The 23,313-nt window shown below is 44.3% G+C and overlaps 2 protein-coding genes across 7 annotated transcripts in view; one reads left to right on the top strand and one right to left on the bottom strand.

Annotated features, from left to right (window-relative positions):
- Positions 1-9,922, bottom strand: part of WIPI1 (WD repeat domain, phosphoinositide interacting 1) — a 31,399-nt gene extending 21,477 nt beyond the window's left edge. For 2 of the 4 annotated variants that reach the window (XM_040640350.1, XM_040640351.1), the window contains exons 1-3: positions 9,738-9,922; positions 4,305-4,387; positions 2,788-2,957 (exon numbers count right to left, since the gene is read on the bottom strand). In XM_040640350.1, the coding sequence (XP_040496284.1) occupies positions 2,788-2,957; positions 4,305-4,387; positions 9,738-9,817 (333 nt within the window). In that variant the 5' untranslated portion in view covers positions 9,818-9,922. The remainder of the gene's footprint in view (positions 1-2,787; positions 2,958-4,304; positions 4,388-9,737) is intronic. The other 2 variants (XM_040640349.1, XM_040640352.1) reach the window with 2 other exon arrangements.
- The window catches only part of ARSG (arylsulfatase G), a 141,266-nt gene extending 127,227 nt beyond the window's left edge, over positions 1-14,039 (top strand). For 2 of the 3 annotated variants that reach the window (XM_040640345.1, XM_008693667.2), the window contains 4 exons: positions 728-791; positions 2,749-2,978; positions 13,522-13,626; positions 13,844-14,039. In XM_040640345.1, coding sequence (XP_040496279.1) covers positions 728-742 — 15 coding nt within the window. In that variant the 3' untranslated portion in view covers positions 743-791; positions 2,749-2,978; positions 13,522-13,626; positions 13,844-14,039. Of the gene's footprint in view, positions 1-727; positions 792-2,748; positions 2,979-13,521; positions 13,627-13,843 lie in introns of those variants that run through there. The other variant, XM_040640340.1, reaches the window with a different exon arrangement.
- Positions 14,040-23,313: the final 9,274 nt, after the last annotated feature.

Raw genomic sequence — 23,313 nt, 5'->3', positions numbered from 1 at the left:
GCATTATGGGATCGAGCCCCACATCAGGCTCCTCAGCTATCAGCCTGCTTCTTCCTCTCCCACTCCTCCTGCTTGTGTTCCCTCTCTAGCTGGCTGTCTCTATCTCTGTCGAATAAATAAATAAAATCTTTAAAAAAAATAACTCCTATTGATGATTAAAAAAATATTGGTAGCACCTGCCCTCAAGCACCACAGACTAAGATGTAGCTCCAGAGGCTTCGATCCAGTGAACATCCCCCTGAATAACCAGGGACCCTCGGAGCAGATGGTCGGAGCACTGGCAAAGTTTACATATGGAAATACATCGGGTGTGGCATCTTTATTCCGCAAGATGCATTTCCTCAATTAAGGATAAGGGGCAAAACATTAACTGAGAGTGAAAAATACCATAATTACTAACTATGCTTCCTTTCTATGTATTTAGAAGAAAATAGGGATGTTCTCTTCTCATAACTCCCTACGCAAATCTTTGATGGTTTCCTGTTGTTTTTAAAAAAGGAACCGCACTGCCCCAAGACCCCGATGAACCCCACAGCAGGCAGGGCGCGCGGTTCTCACTCCCGTTCATTTCCTGCAGGGGGCGGCAGAGCCCGGGCATCAAGGGACCATGGCCTGGCGGGAGGGCTGCAGCAGGTGCCCAACCCCAAAGCTGCCGAGGCTGAGCCTGGCCGTTCTAAGAAAAGCAAACCCCAAACACATTCCAGACCTGTTTCAAATCATCTTTTAGGAGAAGAAATGCTAAGGAGGAGAGAGGTGTCTGAGCGGGTTCCAATGAACTTGGCCGTTGACAGGTGAGTAGCGCTAGGGGCACTAATGTTCTCAAGAAGCTGGGGGAGGAGAACCTCAAAAGTCATGGATGTTATATTGAGGACAGAGTGGCATCAAAAGGCCAGCCGACTCAGACCCTTGAGTAATCATTGTCCCACTAGGTAATGAAAATGTCAGCAAGTAAGAGAGAAATGAGAGAAGTAAATTCTATAGATACTATTTGAGGGTTCTGATCTTTATAGAACTTTGGCCTAAACAATCTTTTTCTTCAAAAGATTTTTAAAGATTTATTTATTTGAGAGTGAGAGAGAGAGCGCACACACGAGCAGGGGAGGGGCAGACAGAGAGGAAGAGGGAGAAGCAGACTCCCCACTGAGCTGGGAGTCTGACAAGGGGCTGGATCCCAGGACCCTGAGATCATGACTTAAGTGGAAAAGTCAGACACTTAACCAACTGAGCCATCCGGGCGCCCCTGGCTAAAACAATCTTAAAAAGACAACCAGGTACCAAAAGCAGGATTTAATTTTCATATACTGGCTATCACTGTACACAACGACGAAAGGTTTTGCAATGAAATTTAATGTGCTACCAACAGATTTCAGAGAGAGCCCTTGAGCCAAGAATTGGGCTTAAAAACCTTCAAGTCAAAAACTCTCAAATGCCTTTCCCTCCCTGGCCAAGAGCCTGGGCTTATTTCCTTCTTTACTCCCGCTCCTTACTTAAATACCGCCACATCCTACTTCTCGGGCTCTTTTCTACCCCACCGCTTTATATAGACACGAGTGGGTATCCAGTCAAAGTAGTCGACCAACTCAAAGAAACAGTCTCTTCCTCCTCATAAACTGAAGGAGCACTTTGTCTCATTTGTTAAAAAAAAAAAAAAAAGATTAGCATTTAATAGTTTACGTAAGAAGACGGAAAAAAACGTTGTCCTGGATGAATGCAACGACCGCCGCCGTCCAGGGAATATTTAATTGAATAGAAAGATCTGCACGGTCACATACAGAATCTGTTTGCTTATTTATTTAACAGGCAGTTGGGAAACAGATACGCATTGAGCGCTTCTGTCCCCCAGGCGCTATCAGGCCTATAGTAGTGAACACAACAGATCGAGTGCCTACTCTTATAGGATTTCAAATCTAATGATTTAATGGAAACTCTACTAATACCCCCAAATATTTATTTAAGGAGAATTTCTATTTTGAAAAAGAATGTAATATATGTTTGAGATAAGAATAATCCTTCCTGGGGCGCCTGGGTGGCTTGGTTGGTTAAGTGTCTGCCTTTGGCTCAGGTCATGATCTCAGGACCCTGGGATCGAGCCCCACATCAGGCTCCCTGCCCCACAGGCAGTCTGCTTCTTCCTCTCCCTCTCCCCCGCTTGTGCTCTCTCTCTCTCTGGCAAAAAAAAAAAACAAAAAACAAAAAACAAAACTAAAAACCAACCAACCAAACCACTACAAGTAAGATCTGTAAGGGTGAGCGGGGAGAAAGAAAGTGGGAGCACGAGCCTGGGCACCTGGATCACTGGGAAAGCCCAAGGACAGAGCAACAGAAGGGGCAGTTTTACAACTGCCTTCAGAGCTAGCCCGGGGCGGGGGGCACGCTCATCCTCGGGCTCCATTCTGAGAGGCATTACTGCCCGTCTGCGGTGAATGCCACCGTCGAGGGCCCACACCAGAGAGAGATGTTCCTCTGCGTGCAGTGCCCACGACGTAGCTCATGAGGCAGTGTCCGAGCCAGATTTCCACCCAGCCTGCATCCAGCAGAAGAGGGTTCACTCCACCAGGGGCCCGTGTTCAAGAAGGGACACGAGGCAGAAGGACCAGGGAGGACACATCACCGAAACTGGTGCCCGGAGTAGGCTCACCATGTCCCCGTGATACTAGGCCTGAGTCTTCAAATCCCTTTTAGAATCGGATGCGTGGTTCAGAAACATTCATGTCTAAAGACAGTCCTCTTTTTCTTGGGTGCCCATAGAGCAGAAGCCTTGCGACCCGAGAGGTCGCCCCCACGCACCTGCCGGTTCAGCCTTATGGACAAGATGTTGCTGGAATAGCTGTAATTGCAGATCTCCGTGCCTTTCTTGAAGTGATAGACGTTCATCTGTCGCGGCTTCGTGTGACTGACCACCACCACCAGGCTGCTGGAGAAGAGGCGCTCCACGATGTAGACATCCGGGATCTCATCTGGGAAGGAAAGCAGCCGAGGTAACACCGATTTTAGCCTCCCCTGCAGTTAGCCAATGGCCTCTAGGTCTTGCTGCCTAGGCGCCCTCCCTTAGCACCACTGGCAATGATTTTCTTCCCCTCACCGTGAAGCTTTATCTGCTTCCCAAGGTCGCAGTTCCAGAGCCCTTTCCAACACCTAAAGAAAACGTTAGTGACCAGAACCCACAGTCAGGTCTTCCAGAGCTTCCCCGATGCCCTCTGTGAGGTAGAACCAGCCCTCGGGCACCACTGCTCGCTCTGTGAAACGTATTTGGGAGGCCTGGACAATCTCAATCTACCCTTTCTCCATGAGAGGTTTCAAAGGAGTGTCTACTCCGAGAACCTCTGCTTTCAGAATTCTGGTCCCTGTTGCCGAGAGGTACTATGGGTACGGCCACGAGTGGGGGGGCAGTAACCTAGTTAAGTCTGTAACCCCTCCTCATTTTGTGCTCCCTGGCCCTCTCTGCAATCCCTTTCTTGTTGAAGACACTCTGGACATGAGTGTCATGACCAGGGAAGGACTTCCGTACTCAGGAAGAAGGTAGATAAGTAAGCCTCCTGAGTGCCCACTGGTAGACATCTCAGTGTTTTTCTGAGAACATCTTGTATGCATGCCTTCCTTGTGCATGGGCAGGTCCCACAGAGAATGACAGAAGACAGATACAGAGCGAAGTATTCCTGAAAATGGTACAATAAAAATAATATCTTACAAATATATTAAGGACCCAAGGTATTTGTTTACCAAACCACTTTCTTTCCAGGAAATCCAAAGATTGTGTATTCTTCACTATTAGGACGGCATAAATTATTACTTACCCTGAGAAAATAAGAGACATGTTTCTAAGCTGCATTTTTTGTGGTATTCACTAATGTATTTCAACACCTTCAATATGAACTATGCAAATGGGATCATATTGCTGTACTAGAACAAAGAAAATACTTCCATGACTGGACGAACATTCGTGATCTTCTACAGGGCCAATATAATGGCAAAAACATCATAAGTGACCTTCTGGTTTGACAATGATAAAAACTGATAGCTGGGCATAAACGTATATGAAGAAGGGTCAACAATATGGTTTCAAACAAAGGATTTCTTAATATAAAAAGAGAATGTTACCTAAGATATTGCCAAATCTCAGGGCTTACTTGTGGTTTCTTTTTTTTGTAAACCAAGTGGAGGCAATGATTTATATTTAAACCTGAAAAATACTGACTCCTTCAGTTTGACAGTTAAGGGAGAAAAATGCAGACGGCTCAGGAGCACCACAGATTAAAGTCTAGAGGGAGGATTTGGTGTCCCTGAGATCGCACACACACACTTACTGCTTCCATGGACTTGGTCCAGTTGCTCCACAGAACTCAAAGAAAACAGCTTATAACCGGCTTTGGTTCCAATTGCTAGGGATCTGTGGAAGATAATGACAGCATGGGAATGACAAGAGGTACTGTACTCCAGACCCAGATCTGCCGAAGACAGACATGCCCTTTCCTCCCAGTCTCGTAGAGGACAGACAGACAACCGTCCTCAGGTATCGCGATATTTGAGAACTATCTAAACAGTCGTCAGATGGGCAGGTACATTAAATGGGAAAAGGGCAGAGACAACTGCAGCTGTGAAATGGGTAAGAGATCTGAAACTCATCAAAAGAAATGTCAAACCTCCCCGCAACTATGCTTTCCCAACTGGACAGAAGTAGGAAATATGGAATGCTTAAGAATATTCATCCTGGCCTTAACTCCCAACATGATTAGGGGTCTTCTGGTTGTTTGAGACATACTTTACCCAGAGGTAAATTTTCTATTTCCTTTTTTTTTTTTTTTTTTTTGCTTAAAAAATGAATACCATAGTAGGCACAGTCATTAGTAGGTACAATTTAATGCATGCATCCTTCTATCGCTTTCCATGAAAACATCCAAGATACTTTACACCAGTAGCTCTCATCCCCAGATGTACACTAAGACTCTTTCTTTCCTTCTTTCTTTCTTTCTTTCTTTCTTTCTTTCTTTCTTTCTTTTCTTCTTTCTTTCTTTCTTTCTTTCTTCTTTCTTTTCTTTCTTTCTTTTTTTCTTTCTTTCTCTCTTTCTTTCTTTCTTTCTTTCTTTCTTTCTTTCCCACCCACCCCCACCTTCTCTTCCTCTCTCTTTCTTTTTCTTTTTTTAGTTCAAGTACTCCCATGTGCAGCCAGGGTTGAGAAATCTGCTGGATACCATGATCTACAAAGTTAGTCTCACAACCAACAACACAACAAAAGCTCAACACTCATCTGGAACAATATGGGCTAAAAAAAAATTTTTTGTTTTTTTATTTTTTCACTTTCAACCAATAGATAAAGACAGAGGGTAAAGCCAGGTTTCTTGGCTTTACGATGAGAGCAAAGGAGTCAATTTTGTCCAGCAGCTGGGATTCCCATCCCACTCTCTCCTGCTTTGCCCTCAACGCCTCAGTGATGAGCAAAACCTTACCGGGGGCATGCTCAGAATAAGCAGTCTGACCTTGAGCACTTCCACCCTGGGAAAGTGGGATGTCAGAGCTGACGTGGACCTTAAAATAGTCCGAAGTGGACCTCAAAATTAGCCCAGCTTCCTCATTTAAAACAAATATTTGAAAAGGTGAGATGTGTTCTTCACAGGGAAGCATAGACGAATATAAGCAGTTTCCTGGGGCAAGCCTGGATGGCCAAGGCTCTTGTTTCACTAGCCTAAAAATAAAAAAAAGGACGTCACCTGATTTTCCCTGGGATTGTTTTTTTTCTACCCAAACATTTGTTCTTCCCTGGGACACAGGGATTGGAGACTATGGTCACCTTTTAACTGGTGAGGGAGCTGCTTCTGTTTCTCAGCCCTCCAACCTGGGGGGGGGGGGGCGAAAGTGCTGTGCTAGACATTTGCACAAGCGCAGCAGGGCGCCCAGAACCGGGGTCTGGCACCCAGAACTACAGCATTAGTGGTGACAAACAGCACCTGGAGGGCAAGTGGGCAGCATCTTAAAACTTCAAAACGCAGCTGCGGGCAAAAGGATGAAACTGGACTACCATCTGAGTCCCAGATACAAGTGTGAACTCAAAATGGACTAAAGACTTGCATGGAAGACCCGAAGCCATCAAACTCCTAGAAGAAAACACAGGCCGTAAGCTCCTTGAACTGGGTCTTAGAGACGTTTTTTGGATCTGACTCCAAAGGCAAGGGAAACAAAAGCAAAAATAAACAAGTAGGACTACATCAAACTAAAAAGCTTCTGCACAGCAAAGGAAACCTTCAACAAAATGCAAAAACAACCCACTGAATTGGAGAAAATATTCACAAGGGGTTAACAGCCAAAATACATAAATTCATATAACAACAACAAAAAAAACCCCAACCTGATTAAAAAATGGAAGAGGATCTGAATTGACATTTTTTCAAAGGAGACATACAGAAGGTCAACAGGCACAGGAAAATATACTCGACATCACTAATCATCAGGGAAATGGAAATCAAACGACACTGAAATATCACCTTACACCTGTAAGAGTGGCTATTCGCGAAAAGATAAGAAATAACAAGTGTTGGCGAGGATGTGGAGGAAAGGCAGCCCTCATGCACTATTCATAGGAATGCAAACTGCTGCAGCCACTCTGGAAAACAGTAGGACGTTTCCTCAAAAAATTAAAAATATAACTACCCTATGATCCAGCAATTCCACTTCTGGGTATCTTTCTGAAGAAAATATGAAAATACTAATTCAAAGAGATATATGCACCCCTATGTTCATTGCCGCTTTACGACAGCCGAGATATGGAAACATCCTAAGTGTCCATCGATAGATGAATGGATAAAGATGTGGTGTGAATGCGCGTGTGCACATGTGCGCGCGCGCACACACACACACACACACACACACACACACACACACAACTTCTCAGCCACAAAAAAGAATGAAATCGTGCCATTTGCAGCACCACGGATGAGAGTATTATGCTAACTAAGTCAGTCAGAGAAAGACAAATACCACGTGATTTCACTTATATGTGGAATCTAACAAAAACAAAATGAACAGAAGAAAACAAAACCCAGACTCAGTTACAAGAATAGATTGGTGGCTGCCAGATTGGGGGGGGGGTGTTGCAGGGGTACGAAATTAGTGAGATCAGGAAGTACAAACCTCCAGTTATAAAATAAATATATTATGGGGGCTAATGTACAGCATGGGAAGTAACAGTAGCTAATACTGCATTAATTTCGTAAGTTAACAGATGTTAAGTAGGCTGGTTGTGGTGACCATTTCCCAGGATATACAAATGTTAATCACAATAGGTTGTACACCTGAAACTAATATAAGACTGTATGTCAATTATACCTCAGCTTTAAAAGCCTCCTTTTTATTCCTATGAGTCAAAAAAATGTTTTAAAATATACTCCGTAGCAATTACTGTTTTTAAACTTCCTTCCATGGACTTTTTCACATCAATATACACGCATGTAGTAGCAAACTGAGGTTTCTAAAGCTTGCAAGTAAGCGGAAAAGTGTAACTAGGGTCTTGTGATATTAACCAAAAGATTTCTGGCAATTTAAAATAATTTTCAAAACATAAACCCTGCTCCTAGAACAGAAGGATTTTATACATGAGAAAATGGCAGTGTGATCACCATTATATTTCAAATGATTGATCAATGGCCACAGAAAATGCTGAATCAAGGAATTGAAATGACAACCTTGTTTTATTCATAAGGCCTTCCTGCAGGAAAAAAAATTCTCACCACCTCTCACAGGAATAGGGCTTGGGACAAATACAGACTGCCAGTCAAATGAAAAAATGTACCCAAAGTGTCTAGCACAGTGCCAAACATAAAGTATGATTGAAGAAGGTTAGTTGGAACACTGGATGCCAGACTCAGCCTGCACTTATAGAAAAAGACACACTGATATTCCTAAATGCATTCGTAAGGGGCTTGACTTATTTTAAAACCCAATGTCATACCCTCTGTGGCTCAAAGCAACTGACTGTGACAAAAACTTTTATTTATAGGCAAGACAGAGCTGTCCAGCAGAGCCTTCATCCAAGAAAACAGAACTGACAGTAGAGACAAGGAAATTAACTTTCCAAGCACCCAACAACTTCGAAAATAACATTCTTACCCAAGTGCTATAGAAAGTTGGGACTCAGCTAGAGTAAAAATCAACATCACTTACAAAAAATCTAATAAACAATGTTACAAAGCAGAATTTAGAACATTTACTTCCAGTAAGCAAACTGACTCCCCTCCTCGTCTTGTGTTCAGTTGGGAAGGAAAACATTCTGGCATTCATTTCAACAGCCATCCTCTCTTGCAAAATGCTACTTACAAAATGTCAGAATTTTATCTCCACCATCATTTCTGTAAACTGCGGGTCTCAACCCATCAGCTGACCTTAAAAACAGTTCAGTGAGTTACAAACACCTTTAAAAGAAGGGATCACACACAGTAGGGGTAAACACTATGTAATGAATCACTTTTCAGAGATATTCTATGTATGTGGGTATTATGGGGTGTTGTAATATGTATTTCTTATTGTCGATTGTGGTTAAAAAAAAAAAAAAAGCTTGAAAGTCACTCATCTAACCAAGCTGTCCAGCTACCCGATTACCCGATTACACATAGTTTTTTTTCGAACAAAGGCATATTGTTTGGCATAGGGTGTTTTTAAACAGAAATACAAAGGGAATGAAAGCCGGAGTTACTTATGGTACAGCATGGCCTTAATTACACCACTGAATGTTCAATATTAGCTCAGCCCCGTCACAGGCAGCCAAAGCACAAGCCTGAGGAACACAACACAAGCTGGTACAGCAGGAAGTGGGAAACTGGAAAGCGGTCATCCCTGCTTGATGCTCTGGGTGCACATTCCAAAGAGATTATTCCATATGGTCCCCAGGACTGGCGTCTAACAACTCCATGAAAAGAGGGAAGGAAACAGGCGTTTGCTTCGAAGGGACTGAATCCTCGAGATGTCTGAAAAACAGTTCAGCAACTCACTCTGGCCAAAGTCCAAATGTGCACATCGAAGTGAAACATTAAAAATCCACTCAAAAAGCAACTGGAACTTGTGCTTCTCAGAGAAGGCAGCCTGGGCCCGGGAAAGGGCCCTTAGACTCGGAGAAGCAGAAGCTGCCTCGCCGAGGGGGTCTTTGCGAAAGCGGTGAGAGGGGTGGAAAGGTTTCTGACACCCCAGCCGGCAGGCGAGATACCCTGAGCTGGGCTGGGACGGGGGCTGGCCTGGCCACAGGGATAGGCTGCCTCTTTGTCCCAGGCCCTGCCCAGATGCCACGTTGAGATGCTCAAGGACAAATGGGAAAGTTTTTCCTGTATTCCCATCTTCCTGGGCCCCAACAACCTCGCCTTGGGTCAACTCGCAACTTCCCCCTCCCCACCCATCTCCTTTGTTTTGGCTTCTCCTCCTCCTTGCCCAGACCCCCACTCCAGTCGCTAACCTCTGCCCCCACCGGATTCCGTAGCCTTATCCCGCCCCACTCCGCCCGCGAACTCCCTCCCTTCTTGCTCGGCCGGCCGCTCCTGGCCCTCGGCCCGCAGCCGGGGTGGGGGCGCTCGAACCCCCGCCCGGGGAGGAAGAGCCCCCCCTCCAGACCGAGCCTGTTCGGGGCCGCCCCGGCCGGGCCGCCGACACCCTCTTGGGGCGTAGGCCCGCGCCTCTCCGGCTACAAGTTGCCGACGGGACAAGACCCCTGCTCGCGACTCCCCCCTCCCCCAGCTCCTGGCAGGGTAGGCGCCGCGGCTTACGTGCAGTCCTGGTTGAAAGAGAAGCAGCTGAGCGCCGCCTCGACCCCGCCCGGGGGGCCGTCCGCCGCCTCGGCCTCCATCGGGGACTCAACCCGGGGAAGCCGCAGCTCCGAGCCGGCGACAGCCACCTCAGCAGCCCGCTGGCGCCGGCTCCGCGGGCCGGGTCGCCGGCCCCCTCCGCTCCTGGCCCCGCCCCGTCCCGCTTAGCTCCGCCCCGTCCCTGCTTTGCTCCGCCCCCCCAGCCGCGGCCCAGACCCTCCTGCGGGTCCTGGCAAAACCTAAGCAGCTGAGGGGGCGGGGGCCCCACCCCTGGCCGCCATTGGCTACGAGTTCACGCCCACGGCGCCCTCTTGGCCAATTGACGACAGCTGCGGGAGGAACCGCCCCGGTGGCGACCCGCCCCTAGCTCAGTGAGACGGCTCTCCATTGGGCGAAGGCGCGTGACGCAAGGCGGCAGGCCACGTGGTGGTGTTGTCATTGCCAGATGCTGCGAAGCGGGATATGGCGAGAATGAGTGCAGCCTGACCTGTCGGCCTCGGTCGGGCGTCTGCGGCGCGGCTGCCGCGGCGGCGGCGGGCGGACGCGCTCGGTCCCACCCCGCCCAAACCCCTGTCACGGGTAGCTCCCTGTCTATTAAACTTACAGAGTTTAGTAGAGAGCGTGAGACGCCAAAGCCCCACCCTTTTGTAGAGTCTTCAAGCTGCTTAGAGAAAAGATTCTACAATGGGGTTGCTAAAGCCGGACAGATCTGAAGTTACCTTACCGATTGCCCTGACTTGGAGAGCTCTTCCTACATGCCAGGCACTGTCTTAACTGTGCAGATTATCTCGTTGAATTCTTATAAAACAAGAAAATGTTTTATGCCCAATTTTTTATAAAGGGCCAACTGAACAGGTAAATACTCTGTCTAAAGTAATACAACACGTGGTAGAACGTGGATTTGTCTGATACCAAGACCGGTGCACCAAACCACTCTGTTGGAAAATTAGGCAAAACCCATCTGATCTGTAGTTGAAAAAAAAAAAAAAGAAAGAAAGAAAATGTGTGTAAGATGGTGTATGTGACGAAAGGGATGAGATCTCCAAGATGGCACAATTCAAAACTCACATATTTGACATGAATCCTGACAAGAGTCTCTCTTCCCAGGTTAAATTCATGTTGCCATGTAGAAAATCCAACACAGTTTATAAATCATAGCTCTGATGGCTTTGGATTTATACAATTCCTGATGAATTTTTGACTCATACTTTTCAAGTTGAGATGAGATGACATTTTAAATGTTATGTCACAGTATTTCAAATTGCCATAGTTAAAATGTATCTATTTTGTGACAAAGCTATATATGCCTATGTGTGTACACACACACACACACACACACACACACACACACTTTGGAAACCTGAACCTATAATGGATGAGTGAAGAGCACTATTTCACGTAAGCTTTTCTGGTTGCATTTCTGGTTTGGGTTTTCTGATGTGCAAGTACAAGTTTCTTCACTCAACGCTATTATTCTTTCAACTGGTATAAAAATAGTTCAGCTCATAGATCCGCAGATGCTGGTTGCTCTTTAGTTGATTGTGAGGTGTTGTATAAACCATCCTAAGTGAAAATAACTTCTATTTGGATGTTTTAACTGCATCATCTTTGTTACCTCTTGGATCAAAGATGCTTCTCACCACTCCCAGCTCAGCCATTTAGAAAACCAGGAGTCTGGTAGGCTAGGTGCTGGGCTGTTTGGAGAATTAAAGTGTGGAATAAGGTTTTTACGGTGGAAGCTGTTATTCTCAGTAGTTTGGACTTTATGGGCTAGAGTTGGAAACTGATGCTAGTTTTTGAGCAGGAGCATTTCATGATAAAAGCAGTGTTTTAGGCAGATAAACTCGGCCAGGGTGTGCAGAATAGATTAGAAGGGGGAAAAGCCTAGAAATGTGAAATTCTAGGAGTGAAGGGACATGAGATACAGGCTAGAAAGGTTAAGACAAACCCAAAAGAAACTTTTTTTCTATTGAAATATATTTGACATATATTTGATATATAACATTGTGTAAATTTAAGGTGTATAGCATGTTGATTTCATACTTATATATTGTAATATAATTGCCATTGTAGCTATAATTTGCACCACTAACATGTTACATGAAGAGCTATTTTGAGGCAATGCTTTCCAATAGAAAGTTAATGAGTGAAAGAAAGAAAGAAAGAAAGAAAGAAAGAAAGAGTCAGCCACAGTTGTGAACACCATTTGTAATTTTAAGTTTTCTAGAAGCCACATTAAAAAAGGTAAAAAGAAATGAATAAATGAACTTTAATAATATACTTAACACAATGTGCCAAAAATCTCATTTTAATGGATAATCAAGGCAAAAATATTAATTGGCTAGTTTAGATTTTGTTAAAGCCTAATTATTTAAAATGCAATGTATTCTTTTCACTTAGAACATATCTCATTTTACGCTAGCCACATTTTAAGTACCTATGTGGCTGGTAGCTATCGCATTGCTCAGTGAAGTTTGGGGAGAATAAACCACAACGCGGTGGCTGATGGGGGAGGGGTGGCATGGCAGGGAAGAGGAGGGAAGAGTCAAAGCCGGTTCCGTGGTTAGGAAGGTGCAAGCTCATGGCCGCTTTCAGAAACTAGATATTTGGGCAGGTATCCAAGAAGATGCAATTAGTTACACGTTGACATAGCAGAACTGAATGCTCATTGGGATTAGGGTTCAGGCCTAGAGATGTAAGTATGGGAGAAAACTGATCATCTTCCCAGCCCCACCTTTCCTGTGAATGATACCCCTTGATGTCTCCCAGGGCTGCCTCATTTGGTTTTATTTTTCCCAAGATAATACAGAAATCTTTATTTTTATATAAATACATTTTAAATAAATATTTATTTTACATAAACCTTTATTTTTACGTAAAAATTTATAATGTTGATGACCAATTCTTATTTTTAAAAAACACTGTGTGGGCCAAATTAAATATACCAGCTGGCTGGATGTGGTTTGTGGGGGGTCCAGTGTGTGACCTCTGTTCAAGGCATAAGCAGTCTCTTTGAGAGGCTCCACCCTCAAAAAAAAAAAAAAATCCAAAGAAAATACTACAGATAAATTCAGAGGTGTTGGATTCATTTAATGTCAGGCTGATGTTTCTTTTTCTAAGTTCTAGTTCCAGGTTCTGTGGGAGAGGAAACTCCTGATTTAAATGTTGGGTTGATGGCATCCTAATCCTTCCACATTCTTGGAACAGAAATTTCAACACCAAATAACAGAAGCAGAGGCTATCTGGAGGAAGAGGGGAATACAACACTTTACCACAAGGAAAACAAGATTTCAGCTTTTTGTCCTTCTTCCAGTCGAAACGCCTAAGTGTCTATCTTTTCCCGGACAAAATGTCTATTATTTCTAGGGCAACAGTAAATCAGCAAAATCTGAAAGAATAAAGCTGAGCTTGGGAATTAAGTATCCTTGGCAATACAAAATTGCAGGCCACAATTCAGCTAATGGGAAGCCTTTCTATTTGTGCAGCAATCAGGTTGTAATTTTAAAATGCTGATGAGGGAGTGCACAGGGCAATGACAGGGGAAGTTGGAAATGACACATCCTGTCTGACGCAACCCTCATGTCACCCAGTATGGTTGCCCACAACACCCAACTGTCTATAATTAGAGTAACTACGAGGTGAGCAAATACCACTCCTGTCCCCTTCTTTGTATAAAACCCAGCCTATTTTTATAAAATGAAGTCACAGGAAATAAACTCCTTTTTTCTTTTCTGATATGTTTCAGCACTCAGAACGTGAGCGGAGAGAAGTAGAACCGGAAGAAAAGAGTGCATGGTAGCACTTTGAGAAAAAGATAAAGGAGGAAGGACCTGGGGACAATGCAGAATACGTAAGATTTGGGGGTGGGGAGAGGGAAGGGTGATGTGTCACAAGCTCAAGGAGTCAGCCCTACCCTACCACTCTAGGGTGGGAGGTAAGGGCTTGGCACGTAGGGTGATTTCTGGGAAAGGAGGTGATCCCATCAGATTGGCAACCAGGAAGTACCCAGCCAGAGGTATGGCTAAACAGCAGGCACAATTGGGCTTTTTTTTTGCTGCTCGTCACAGGCACAATCTGTGTGGGAAAGCCTGGCTGCAGTGAATGAAGAGTCCCTACAATGTGCCTTTGCTCCCAAAACGGAACCACTATATCTGGCAAAAACCAACTCCCATTCTAATATTCCTTAACGCATGTATTTCCTCTCAAGAGCAAGAAGCAATGGTATTTCATTAAAGAGCAGACTGGTGTCTTCGTCTACATTCTCTCCGCCATCTGTCTTATTTTTGCTTCCAGAATAATCTTAAAATGCTGAAGCAAGATCACAAGCCCTCCGTAAATACTTGCTCATCGGCTGACGTTCATGAAGACGTTAGCTTTCTATGTGTGCATTTGCAGACATACCTTGAGCTAATGGTCTATTAGTCAAGGCAACGTAGAGAGGTTCAATCATGGAGCTTTTTGTTCACGGGGCCATCTTAAGCCCAGCCAGGATTCTAGAGAAGTGTTCGTCAGGTCAACCAATGCCCCTGACTTAAGTTGGAAAGTATAAATATAGGTGACATCTGGGAACAGAAAACAAAGCCTTATAGAAAGCTTGGCTTGAAGCCTCATACGTGTTCTCATTTAATACTTTCTACATGTCCTGTCCTGGAGATTTTTATCTCCATCCCCCAGCTGCGTAAACCAAGGTCAAGAGATGTTGGATAAGCTGCTCAGGGTCCTGGGGCAGTCCGTGATGGGGATGTGGTTTGCACTCACCCTTCCACCGCATTTCCAGGTCGCCTCTCCTTCCATGCTTCCCCTCACACTGGTGTGCCTCAAAGCTCGAGACAGAATTGGCATCTTCACCTATACTCCTTTCTCTAAAGGGACAGAGAGGCAAGGGTGGAGACACCGAGGCAGGATTGCGCAAACAGGGCCACAGGCCAAGTGCAAGGGGCAGGGCATCAAGCCTGGAGCTTTTCAGTGGGGGGGGGGGGCAAAGCCTGGCTTAGGTTTGCCACGGGTACTACTAGACGCATCTAGAAACATCCTTTGCTACCAGGTAAAGGGTTAACCTGTGCTCTTGGGCAGGGTTAGCTAGTTAACAAGTGGTGCTCTAGGACTCAGGGTTTCTTCCTGGTCTAGAGAGCTTGTGTGAAGAAAGGTAACCGGTCCTTAGAATTTTTCGCCTTGGGGCCGAAAGGTGATTTCAAAGGCCTTAGGGGAACAGGGGAGAGGGCTGAGAATCCCATGATTCTTGGTGAACAGTGCCATCTAGTGACCTGTGGTATTCAGTTCCAGGTTGGTGGGTGGATCTTGAAGAGAGTGGCTTGAGGGAGAGGATATGGGGAGCTAATCCTGAAACCCTGGGAGAAGAGTCTCGGACTTTCCATGGGTTCTTCCAAAACCTCTTTACCATCTGTACATGGAAAATACAGAGGCCTCACTCACCACTCCCTTGCAGAAGGAGAAGTTTGGAAGGGGTTGGCCCATTCACTCGTTTGACGCATTTTTATTCAGTGCCTGTTACGTGCCTGCCAGGGTTCCAGGTCTTAGGGATGCAACATGAGGAAAAAATGAATAAAAATCCCCGCTTAATTGGGCCCAGAGACCACTGGCAAGAAAAATAGAATGGAGAGTGTCTCAGATGGCCATGAATGCCAAGAAGAAAAATAAAGCAGTTGGGGTTGTGGGGGAGGGGAGGGGAAGGTTTGATGAAGAGTGGGCAGGGAAGGCGTCCCTGGAAGGTTCCATTTGAACAAAGACCTGAAGGAGAGAAGGGAACGTGTGGGGAAAAGTATCCTGGGCAGGAGGAGCATAGAGGAGGTGAGGATGTTTGGAGGAGAGATTGAAGGGGTGGATAAATAGGAAAAGAGGTCAGAATGATAATGCTTGGGCATGTGGGGGAGGGGCGAGAAACCACTGGACTTTTTGACTTATATTTGAACAGAATCACTCAGGGAGCTGTGTTGAAAATAAATGAAAGGTGTCTTGGTAGATTCCAATTCCCTTTAGCACATTTACAAACTCCAGGAATCTCAGTTTATTGTGTAACATTGTTTAACAAGTACTTTTCAGCCTTACGTAGATCTCATTCTTCTAGAAACAGCCACTCACTTCTTGTGGGACCTGAGAAAGTGAAGGTCAGCCCTGATAGGCAGACTGTGATGTTAAATGAGGCCCCCACAAAGCCAACAGAAAACAGTGTTTTTCCCAAGGACACACCACAGCCGCAAAGGGACTAACACTGAATGATTAAGTCTGTGTTATCAATGCTTTCTGCAGACTTGTTCCATCCCTCCCACCCACCGAACAAAGATTTGGGAGATGCCCAATGATTAAACCACCCTACTTCACGACCACCTCCAACCCTCGCCCGATGTCTCTTCCTCTGCCCTTCCCACCTCAGAATCACTTAGTGCAAACCCAAACCCTACAAAAAGCCCCTTCCGAGAGCCTCCCACTGAGACACCCCACGGTACCTTGGGTGTGTGCTTTCCCTTGCCACACCAAGTTAAGAAAATTAGCATCGACTGGGCGAACTTGGTGGTCTCTACCTACAACTTTATCCGCCCCCAGTATTTTGGAAAACAAAGTTTAAGAAAAGTCAGACAAAATAATTACTTTCCGCTATAACATCCTGTGAGTCAAATGCTGAGATATTGCTCCCTGCCTGAAATGTCTTGTGTAGCAGGGTACGATCAATGAAAGCGCTGAGGACTATATTGTCAACTATTTTTTAAAAATGTTCTGGATATTTCTTATAAATGAGGTGATACAATATGTAACCCTCTGTGTCTGGCTTATTTTATGTTGCGTGATGCTTTCAAGGCTCATCCTACATGGATGTTATAGCCTGTGTTAGTCAGGATTTCATGTCTTTTTTGTGGCTGAATAGTAGTCCATTAAATGTATATACCAGGCCTCATTTGTCCATTTGTCAGCTGATGGACATTTGAGTTGTTTCTACCTCTTGGCTATTGTGAAGGGTGCTATGAACCTGAGTGTACAGGTGGTTATTTGAGTACCTGTTTCCAGTTGACTTGGAGATCTATATCTATATCTATATCTATATCTATATATCAGAGTGGAATTGCTGGGCTATATGATAATTCCATGTTTAACTTTTTTTTTTTTAAGATTTTTAAAAAAGATTTTTAAAAAATTTATTTGAGAGAGAGAGAGAGAGAGAATGCGAGAGAGCACCAGCAGGGGGAGCAGCAGAGGGAAAGGGAGCCCGATGTGGGGCTCCATCCCAGGACCCTGAGATCATGACCTGAGCCGAAGGCAGACGCTTCACCAACTGAGCCACCCAGGCGCCCCTCACTTTTTGAGGAACTGAAAAACTGTTTTCCACAGAGGCTGAACCATATTACGTTCCCATAGCAACGTACGAGGCCTCCAGTGTCTCCATGTCCTTGCCAACATTTGTTAGTTTCTGTTTTCATTTTTTACAATTACTATAGCCATCCCCATGGGTGTGAAAAACACTGAATTTTTATGCTGTGTCTGCAAAGTTGTAAAGTGTTGGGACACCCAAATAGTCCTGGGCCCCCCAGTACTCGCAATGAGCCAAAGCCATGCCGTATTTTCAAGGCTCCCACACCCATCCTGGGTCATGCTCTGACAGTTGGGCAACAAACCCTTGTAGCCTATAGACACTCATTCAGCTTCAGTATATAAAGCTGAAATGGGAGTCCATGGGGCCAAGTCAAGGGAGCCATATCTGAAGCAGACCCTGGCCTGCCCCTTCTAGCCTGTTCTTTCTAGTCTTATCTTATTCTGCTAGCTAAAACCTGTTGATGCTGCAACATGGTCTTCACATGCGCCCGGACATGATTACACCCCAGCTTCAATTCAGCTGGGGCACTCCATTATGCAGGCTTCTTGTTAGGGTAAAAAGGGGTGCTAACCACGTAACTAACAACACAAAGGACAAAGTCGTTCCTTTAAGTGTGAAGATCCTGTGTGACATCAAAGAGGGAATGTCTCAGCGGCATATCTGGGCATAGGGTAGGTATATCGGATTGAGAGAGAGAGAGAGAGATCCGGGTTCACTGGTGAAGACGTAGTCGCTGAAGCCATGAGAGGAGGTCAGATGTAATGAAAAATGTGTCAGTTAGTTGGCGAAGAATTGGAGTGAAATGTCCTGGTTTGATGTTTGGAGTAATTTAATTTTAGGAACACTACCAGATAAGAGGCTGGCGTGTGTGCGTATGTGCGCTGAGCCGGCTGCCGCAGCTCTAATGTCCCACATTGCTGATGAGTGAGATCCTCTGTTATAAATGGAAACCTGAACTGGCACATGCTCATTGGTGAAAGCTGAAGGCACCAGTTTATTTTGGTACCTATTATCTACACGATCTCCTGTTTTGCTTATCGATTGCAAATATGCATGAGGAATAGAAAGCTGGCGTGTTTTCCAAAAGAGAGACTGAGCGTTTTCAATGCTGTGTGTCTGCAGTAGGTGCGATTCGGACTTTCCATCTTTTCTCTGTGGTCAGAAATGTCCTTTGGTGAGTTTCTAATTTTTTATAGATGTTTGGCTCCAGAAGCTGTTGAAGAGCCTTTAGGAAAGATATCAAGTAGTTGAGACATATCTTAAAATATTTAAGGTAGCTATATGCTAGGCCCTCAGCAGTCCTTTCTCCACTTTCTCCACAGGCATCTGTTCCCATATGTGGAGGTTTAAGTCAGCCTCTATCTACAGATGACCCTTGTCTGACCTCACTCTCTGGAATGCTCTGCCTGCTTCTGTCTTTCATCCCAGAGCACATCAACACTAACTTCCACTGGCATTCCTGATAGGATCTCTTTCTTCTGAGCTCTTGAAAGAATCCTGCTTCAGCAACTCCCAGGGAACGGTGGGAGAGTTGGCTTTTAAAAAGAGATTTATCCCATACCAAGGACAGGAATCATTTATTTTGCACTATTGTGTGCATTGGCTCTGTGTGGTAGTTTATGCTTCTTCTTTTCTCTCAATCCATGAACATAGTATAGAGTCTTAGGTTCTCTTGACTCAAGCATGCAATTTTCCATAATTTCATAGACCGGTGCCTTCTATTCCCAGGGATTCTTCTTTTATTAAAGATTTTAGTAATGAATTAACTAACTCATTAATTAATTAATTTAGAGAGCATGGGCAGGGTGGGGAGGGGTAGAGGGAGAGGGAGAGAGAGAATCTCATGTAGACTCCACACTGAGCTTGGAGCCTGACACAGAGCTCGATTCCCTGACCCCAAGATCATGATCCAAGCTAGTAAGTGACAGAGAACTAATGTCCATACCCAAGTCTCTCTTACCACCAAATGCTAGATTAGCATGACGTGGGGGTAAAAACCCAGAAACAATGAAGAGTTCGCTATACAAATTAACCTTGCTGTTTTGTACAAATGAATCAAGGAATCAAACAGTGCAGTTTTTTTTTTCTTTCAGTGATGTACACCTAAAGAAGTTAATGCATGTTTTTGTGATTTGAAAGGAATATATTTACAGCAAAAGACTAGAGAACAATGAAATATCTGTCAGTAGAGGACAGGTTACATTAATTATGGTACATTCATAGGTGGATACTATGCAGTCATCAAAAAGAATACGGCAGCCATTTTGGCACCGAAACCAGCTCTAAATACGTTGTTATATGAAAATACAGGGTAGCACCAGGTCTGTTTCTATTTAAAAAGTGTGTGCATTAACGTACACATGTAACTGGTTTCTTCCATGAACTCAGTGGAGGGATGAACAAGAGACAGTTCGTTTTTCTGTAATCACACCACCTAGAAGGGTGGCATGGGCAGATTCCCTAACTTTTCGAGTTCTTCCAGCCAGAAGAGGGGATTAGCAAGAGAGGAGTGAAGTCTTCATCAGTGACACCCCAATATTTCTTTCTTGCCTAACACTTTCCCATTAGGGCAGCTCTCTAGATGTCTCCTAAAGCCTGTCTCTCCCATGGGTCCCAGATGTGGTTATTCAGAGGGCTCTCATGGGACCCTAGCTAGGGTCCTCATGGGACCTGTTGCCTAGCTGCTGATTTGGGGGTGTGCTCTTTGGCAGACCTCTGTGGCTCTCCTCCTAAACTTCTTCCCATTGCCCCCTCCACAGCCTCTTTGTTCTGTCACACTAGCAGGTGGCAGGTGGGGCCCTTCAAGGTGGCTCTAGCCTTGAGAATTCCTCCAGCCTCTCTTACTTGGGCAGCTCATAAATCCTTACCTTGTCATGGCTGGGGTAGAGACCTCCCCACTGCTACCCTCTCTCCCCTCACCCTGCTGGTGGGGAGTAGGCACTAGGCTCCACCTTCACATCTTTCCCTCCCACATTCGAGGGGACACAGGCCAAACTCCACACACTTTCCCACTCTCTCTGGTCAGGCACACTGGGATGGGTCTGTGAGTCTTTACAACAAAACCTCCAACAGGGGCCAACTACGTGATTTACAGGGCCCAGTGCAAAACAGAAACTCAGGGTCCCTTGTTCGAAAAAGCAGGAAAAAGCGCTGATGAAATCACACACACACCCACGTATTTATTTATTTCTAATAACTAAAATAATTCTACATTTTATAACTAAAAGTATGTTATTACTTATAAAACAGGGGTTAGAAAGATACTTGAGTATTAAGAGAAACTTACAAATTACAAAACATAACATTTTGATGTCAAAATTTTATATAACACAATAAATAGTAATTCGTTTATGTGATCTCTTGAGTCACCATTCAGTTTTTCTGGCTCGTTTTTATGCAAATTCATTTATTAGGTCACCAAAATTTGTACTTTTAGCAACTTCATTCTTAATTGATGCAATTGAAAGTGATGTCAGTCACTCATGGCAAATGCCAGATCGTAAATACTTTTTAATTTTGAGAAGGATTGTTCTGTGGATGCAAGTTTCATGTTCTTACATGACTTCCACAAGTTGCAGGAGATGTCAGAGGAAACATTCAAAATGTCAGGTACGAATCTACATTTAAACTTAAATTCAGGGCTGCCTGGCTGGCTCAGTAGGAAGAACATGTGAGTCTTGATCTTGGGGTTGTGAGTTCCAGCCCCACGTTGGGTATAGAGATTATTGAAACAAAAACAAAAACAAAAACTTTAAAGAAAACCCCATAAATTCAGACTTACACAGAATTGTTTAGTATGAAAAGACAGAACCATTCATTTGGCTGCTGACCTGTCAATGTACCAATCAACTGATCTCTCTTGCACATGCATTGTCAATTTTTGGAAAGATGGAGAGGAACTGGAAAGGGTGATTTCCCACTCCCAAAGCCTTTGAAATTGGGGAAATGTGGACAAATTATTCATATAATTTGTCACTGTTTGGCTTTTTATTTTTATTCTATTTATTTTTACTTTTTAAAAGATTTTATTTCTAAGTAATCTGTACACCCAACATGGGGCTGAAACTCACACCCCGGAGGTCAAGAATCACAGGCTCCACCAACCGAGCCAGCCAGGCGCCCCCTGCCACTGCTCGGCTTTTAAAACACAGGCCTGTATTCATCATTCGATTTTAAGACTTGTTAACAAGAAGAGGAACTCTTCAAAAGAAGAAATGCATGTCAGCACTCAGTTACTCGTTGGTCATGTTTTGATTCTTGCCAATCTTTCCAAAGCCGTTCGATACATTTTTATATCCATTTTATCCATAGCTATGTATAGTTCAGCATTCTTCAATTCAGCTGAAAAGTGTAAAGCCTAGAAAATGTCTAGATTTAGAGCATGAAGTCGGACCCACTGTGCTTTTTTTTTTCCCCCTCCCCTAAGTTTTTGGAAAGGTAGAGAGCCAGCTGTCATTTGTTGGCTGTTTTTAAAAAGATGAGGTGTGCTTCCGAAGGATTGAAGGGGAATGTGGCAGAAGGGCACTTCCTGCATTGGACATCCGTGCGTGCACAGCAGCTGAGCGCTGGGTGACTTGGACAGCAGTGCCTCAGGGGCCTGCTCGATCTGCTGCTGCCTGATGTCACACATGGTGACAGCAAGCGGGCAGGGCTGCCTCCGGTCCCGTGATGAATGTGCAGCAGGGCCCGGATGTCAGGTGGTGCCTCTTACAACTCTCCACCCAGCTCCTCAACCAGCTCGTCAGATAAAAACCAAACAACACCAACATCCCAAATCGAAACACCCGATTCTTCCTAGGTGCTTAAAAAGGGGAATAAGACACTTAAGAAAGGTCTTTAAAAATTCCAAAACCTAATTTGGATTTGTTTCTACAACGAAAGGGTGGTGTAACACTCAAAAACCACTTCCTACTTGCAGCGTGATTTTAATGTATTAAGGGACGAAGGAGGAAAACACAATCCTCTCAGTAGATCTCTTTGTGGATTGATACATTTCAAAAGCATTCAGGATAGAAATTCTCAGCCAGCTGAGAATAGAAGGGAACTGCCTTAACCTAATACGTAGATTCTACCAAAAACTTCTAGAAAATTGCATATGTATTGCAGAAACATGGCAAGGATTTTCTTGCAGTCAGGCCTGTGCACCCTGTGTTTGTACATAGCAGTCAAAGGGAGCAATTAAATTTCCATGTGTCAATAACATGCCAAGAAACATAATATTGGGCGAATAAAGCAAAAGCAACAGAAAGACGCCCATAGCGTGAGACAGTCCCTGGAAGTCCTCCTTCAGCTTCAGCCCAGCCATTTTGATACAGTCTTTTCATTGCTGTCTCTGCCTAAATATTTTCTAATTTCTAATTTCCACTATAGTGGAAACATATATATATATATATGAAACATATATATATGTTATATATTCCTATATACATACATATATAGGAATATTTCAAAATTTCTAAACATGCCAAGTTTTTGTTGTTGTTGTTACTATCCTTAAAGTTGATTTCGAGTTTCCCAGAGAACGTGGTGATGGGATGTTGAGTGTTTGGGGTGCTCGATTTTGTGGATGCCCTGCCTTTGCAGCCTAATGCATGTGTGTGTGTGTGTGTGTGTGGCCTGGTCAATTCTGGTAGGTGTTCTATAGTGATTGAAAGTAACGTCAGTGTAATAATTGTTAGGTGCAGAGCTCGCTCCACTATCTATTAGATCAGACTTTTAAGTTATGTTGTTCAAACCTTGAATCTTCTTGATAATGGTTTGGGCCATTTTTGGATTATTATTGTCACTTTATTTTGTGCTTTTTATCTGCCATGTTTGCCTATGCATCAGTTTATCTCATTAATTAATATTTTTTAATATTTTATTGATTAGAGAGAGAGAGAGAGTGAGCAATCTGGGGTAGGAACAGGGGAGGGAGACAAGCAGACTCCTCATTGAGTGTGGAGCCTGAGGTGGGGCTCGATCCCACGACCCTGAGATCATGACCTGAGCTGAAATCGAGAGTCAGATGCTTTACTGACTGAGCCACCCAGGTGCCCCTCATTGATTACTATTCATGACTGCCCACCTCACCCCCTTTTAACCTGTTTTGATTTGGAAGTTTACATACCTTAATTATTCTTTTAGAGATTACCCTATGGTGGGTTTTTTTTTGAAGCTTATTTTTAAAGTTTTAATCGTAGTAATACATGTGCAATATTCAAAAATCAAATG

The sequence above is a fragment of the Ursus maritimus genome, unplaced genomic scaffold, assembly GCF_017311325.1.
Source record: "Ursus maritimus isolate PB19 unplaced genomic scaffold, ASM1731132v1 scaffold_24, whole genome shotgun sequence".
In the NCBI taxonomy this organism is placed as follows: Eukaryota; Metazoa; Chordata; class Mammalia; order Carnivora; family Ursidae; genus Ursus; species Ursus maritimus.
The sequence above is the reverse complement of the archived record's forward strand: the minus strand, read 5'-3'. Positions and strand labels throughout refer to the sequence as shown.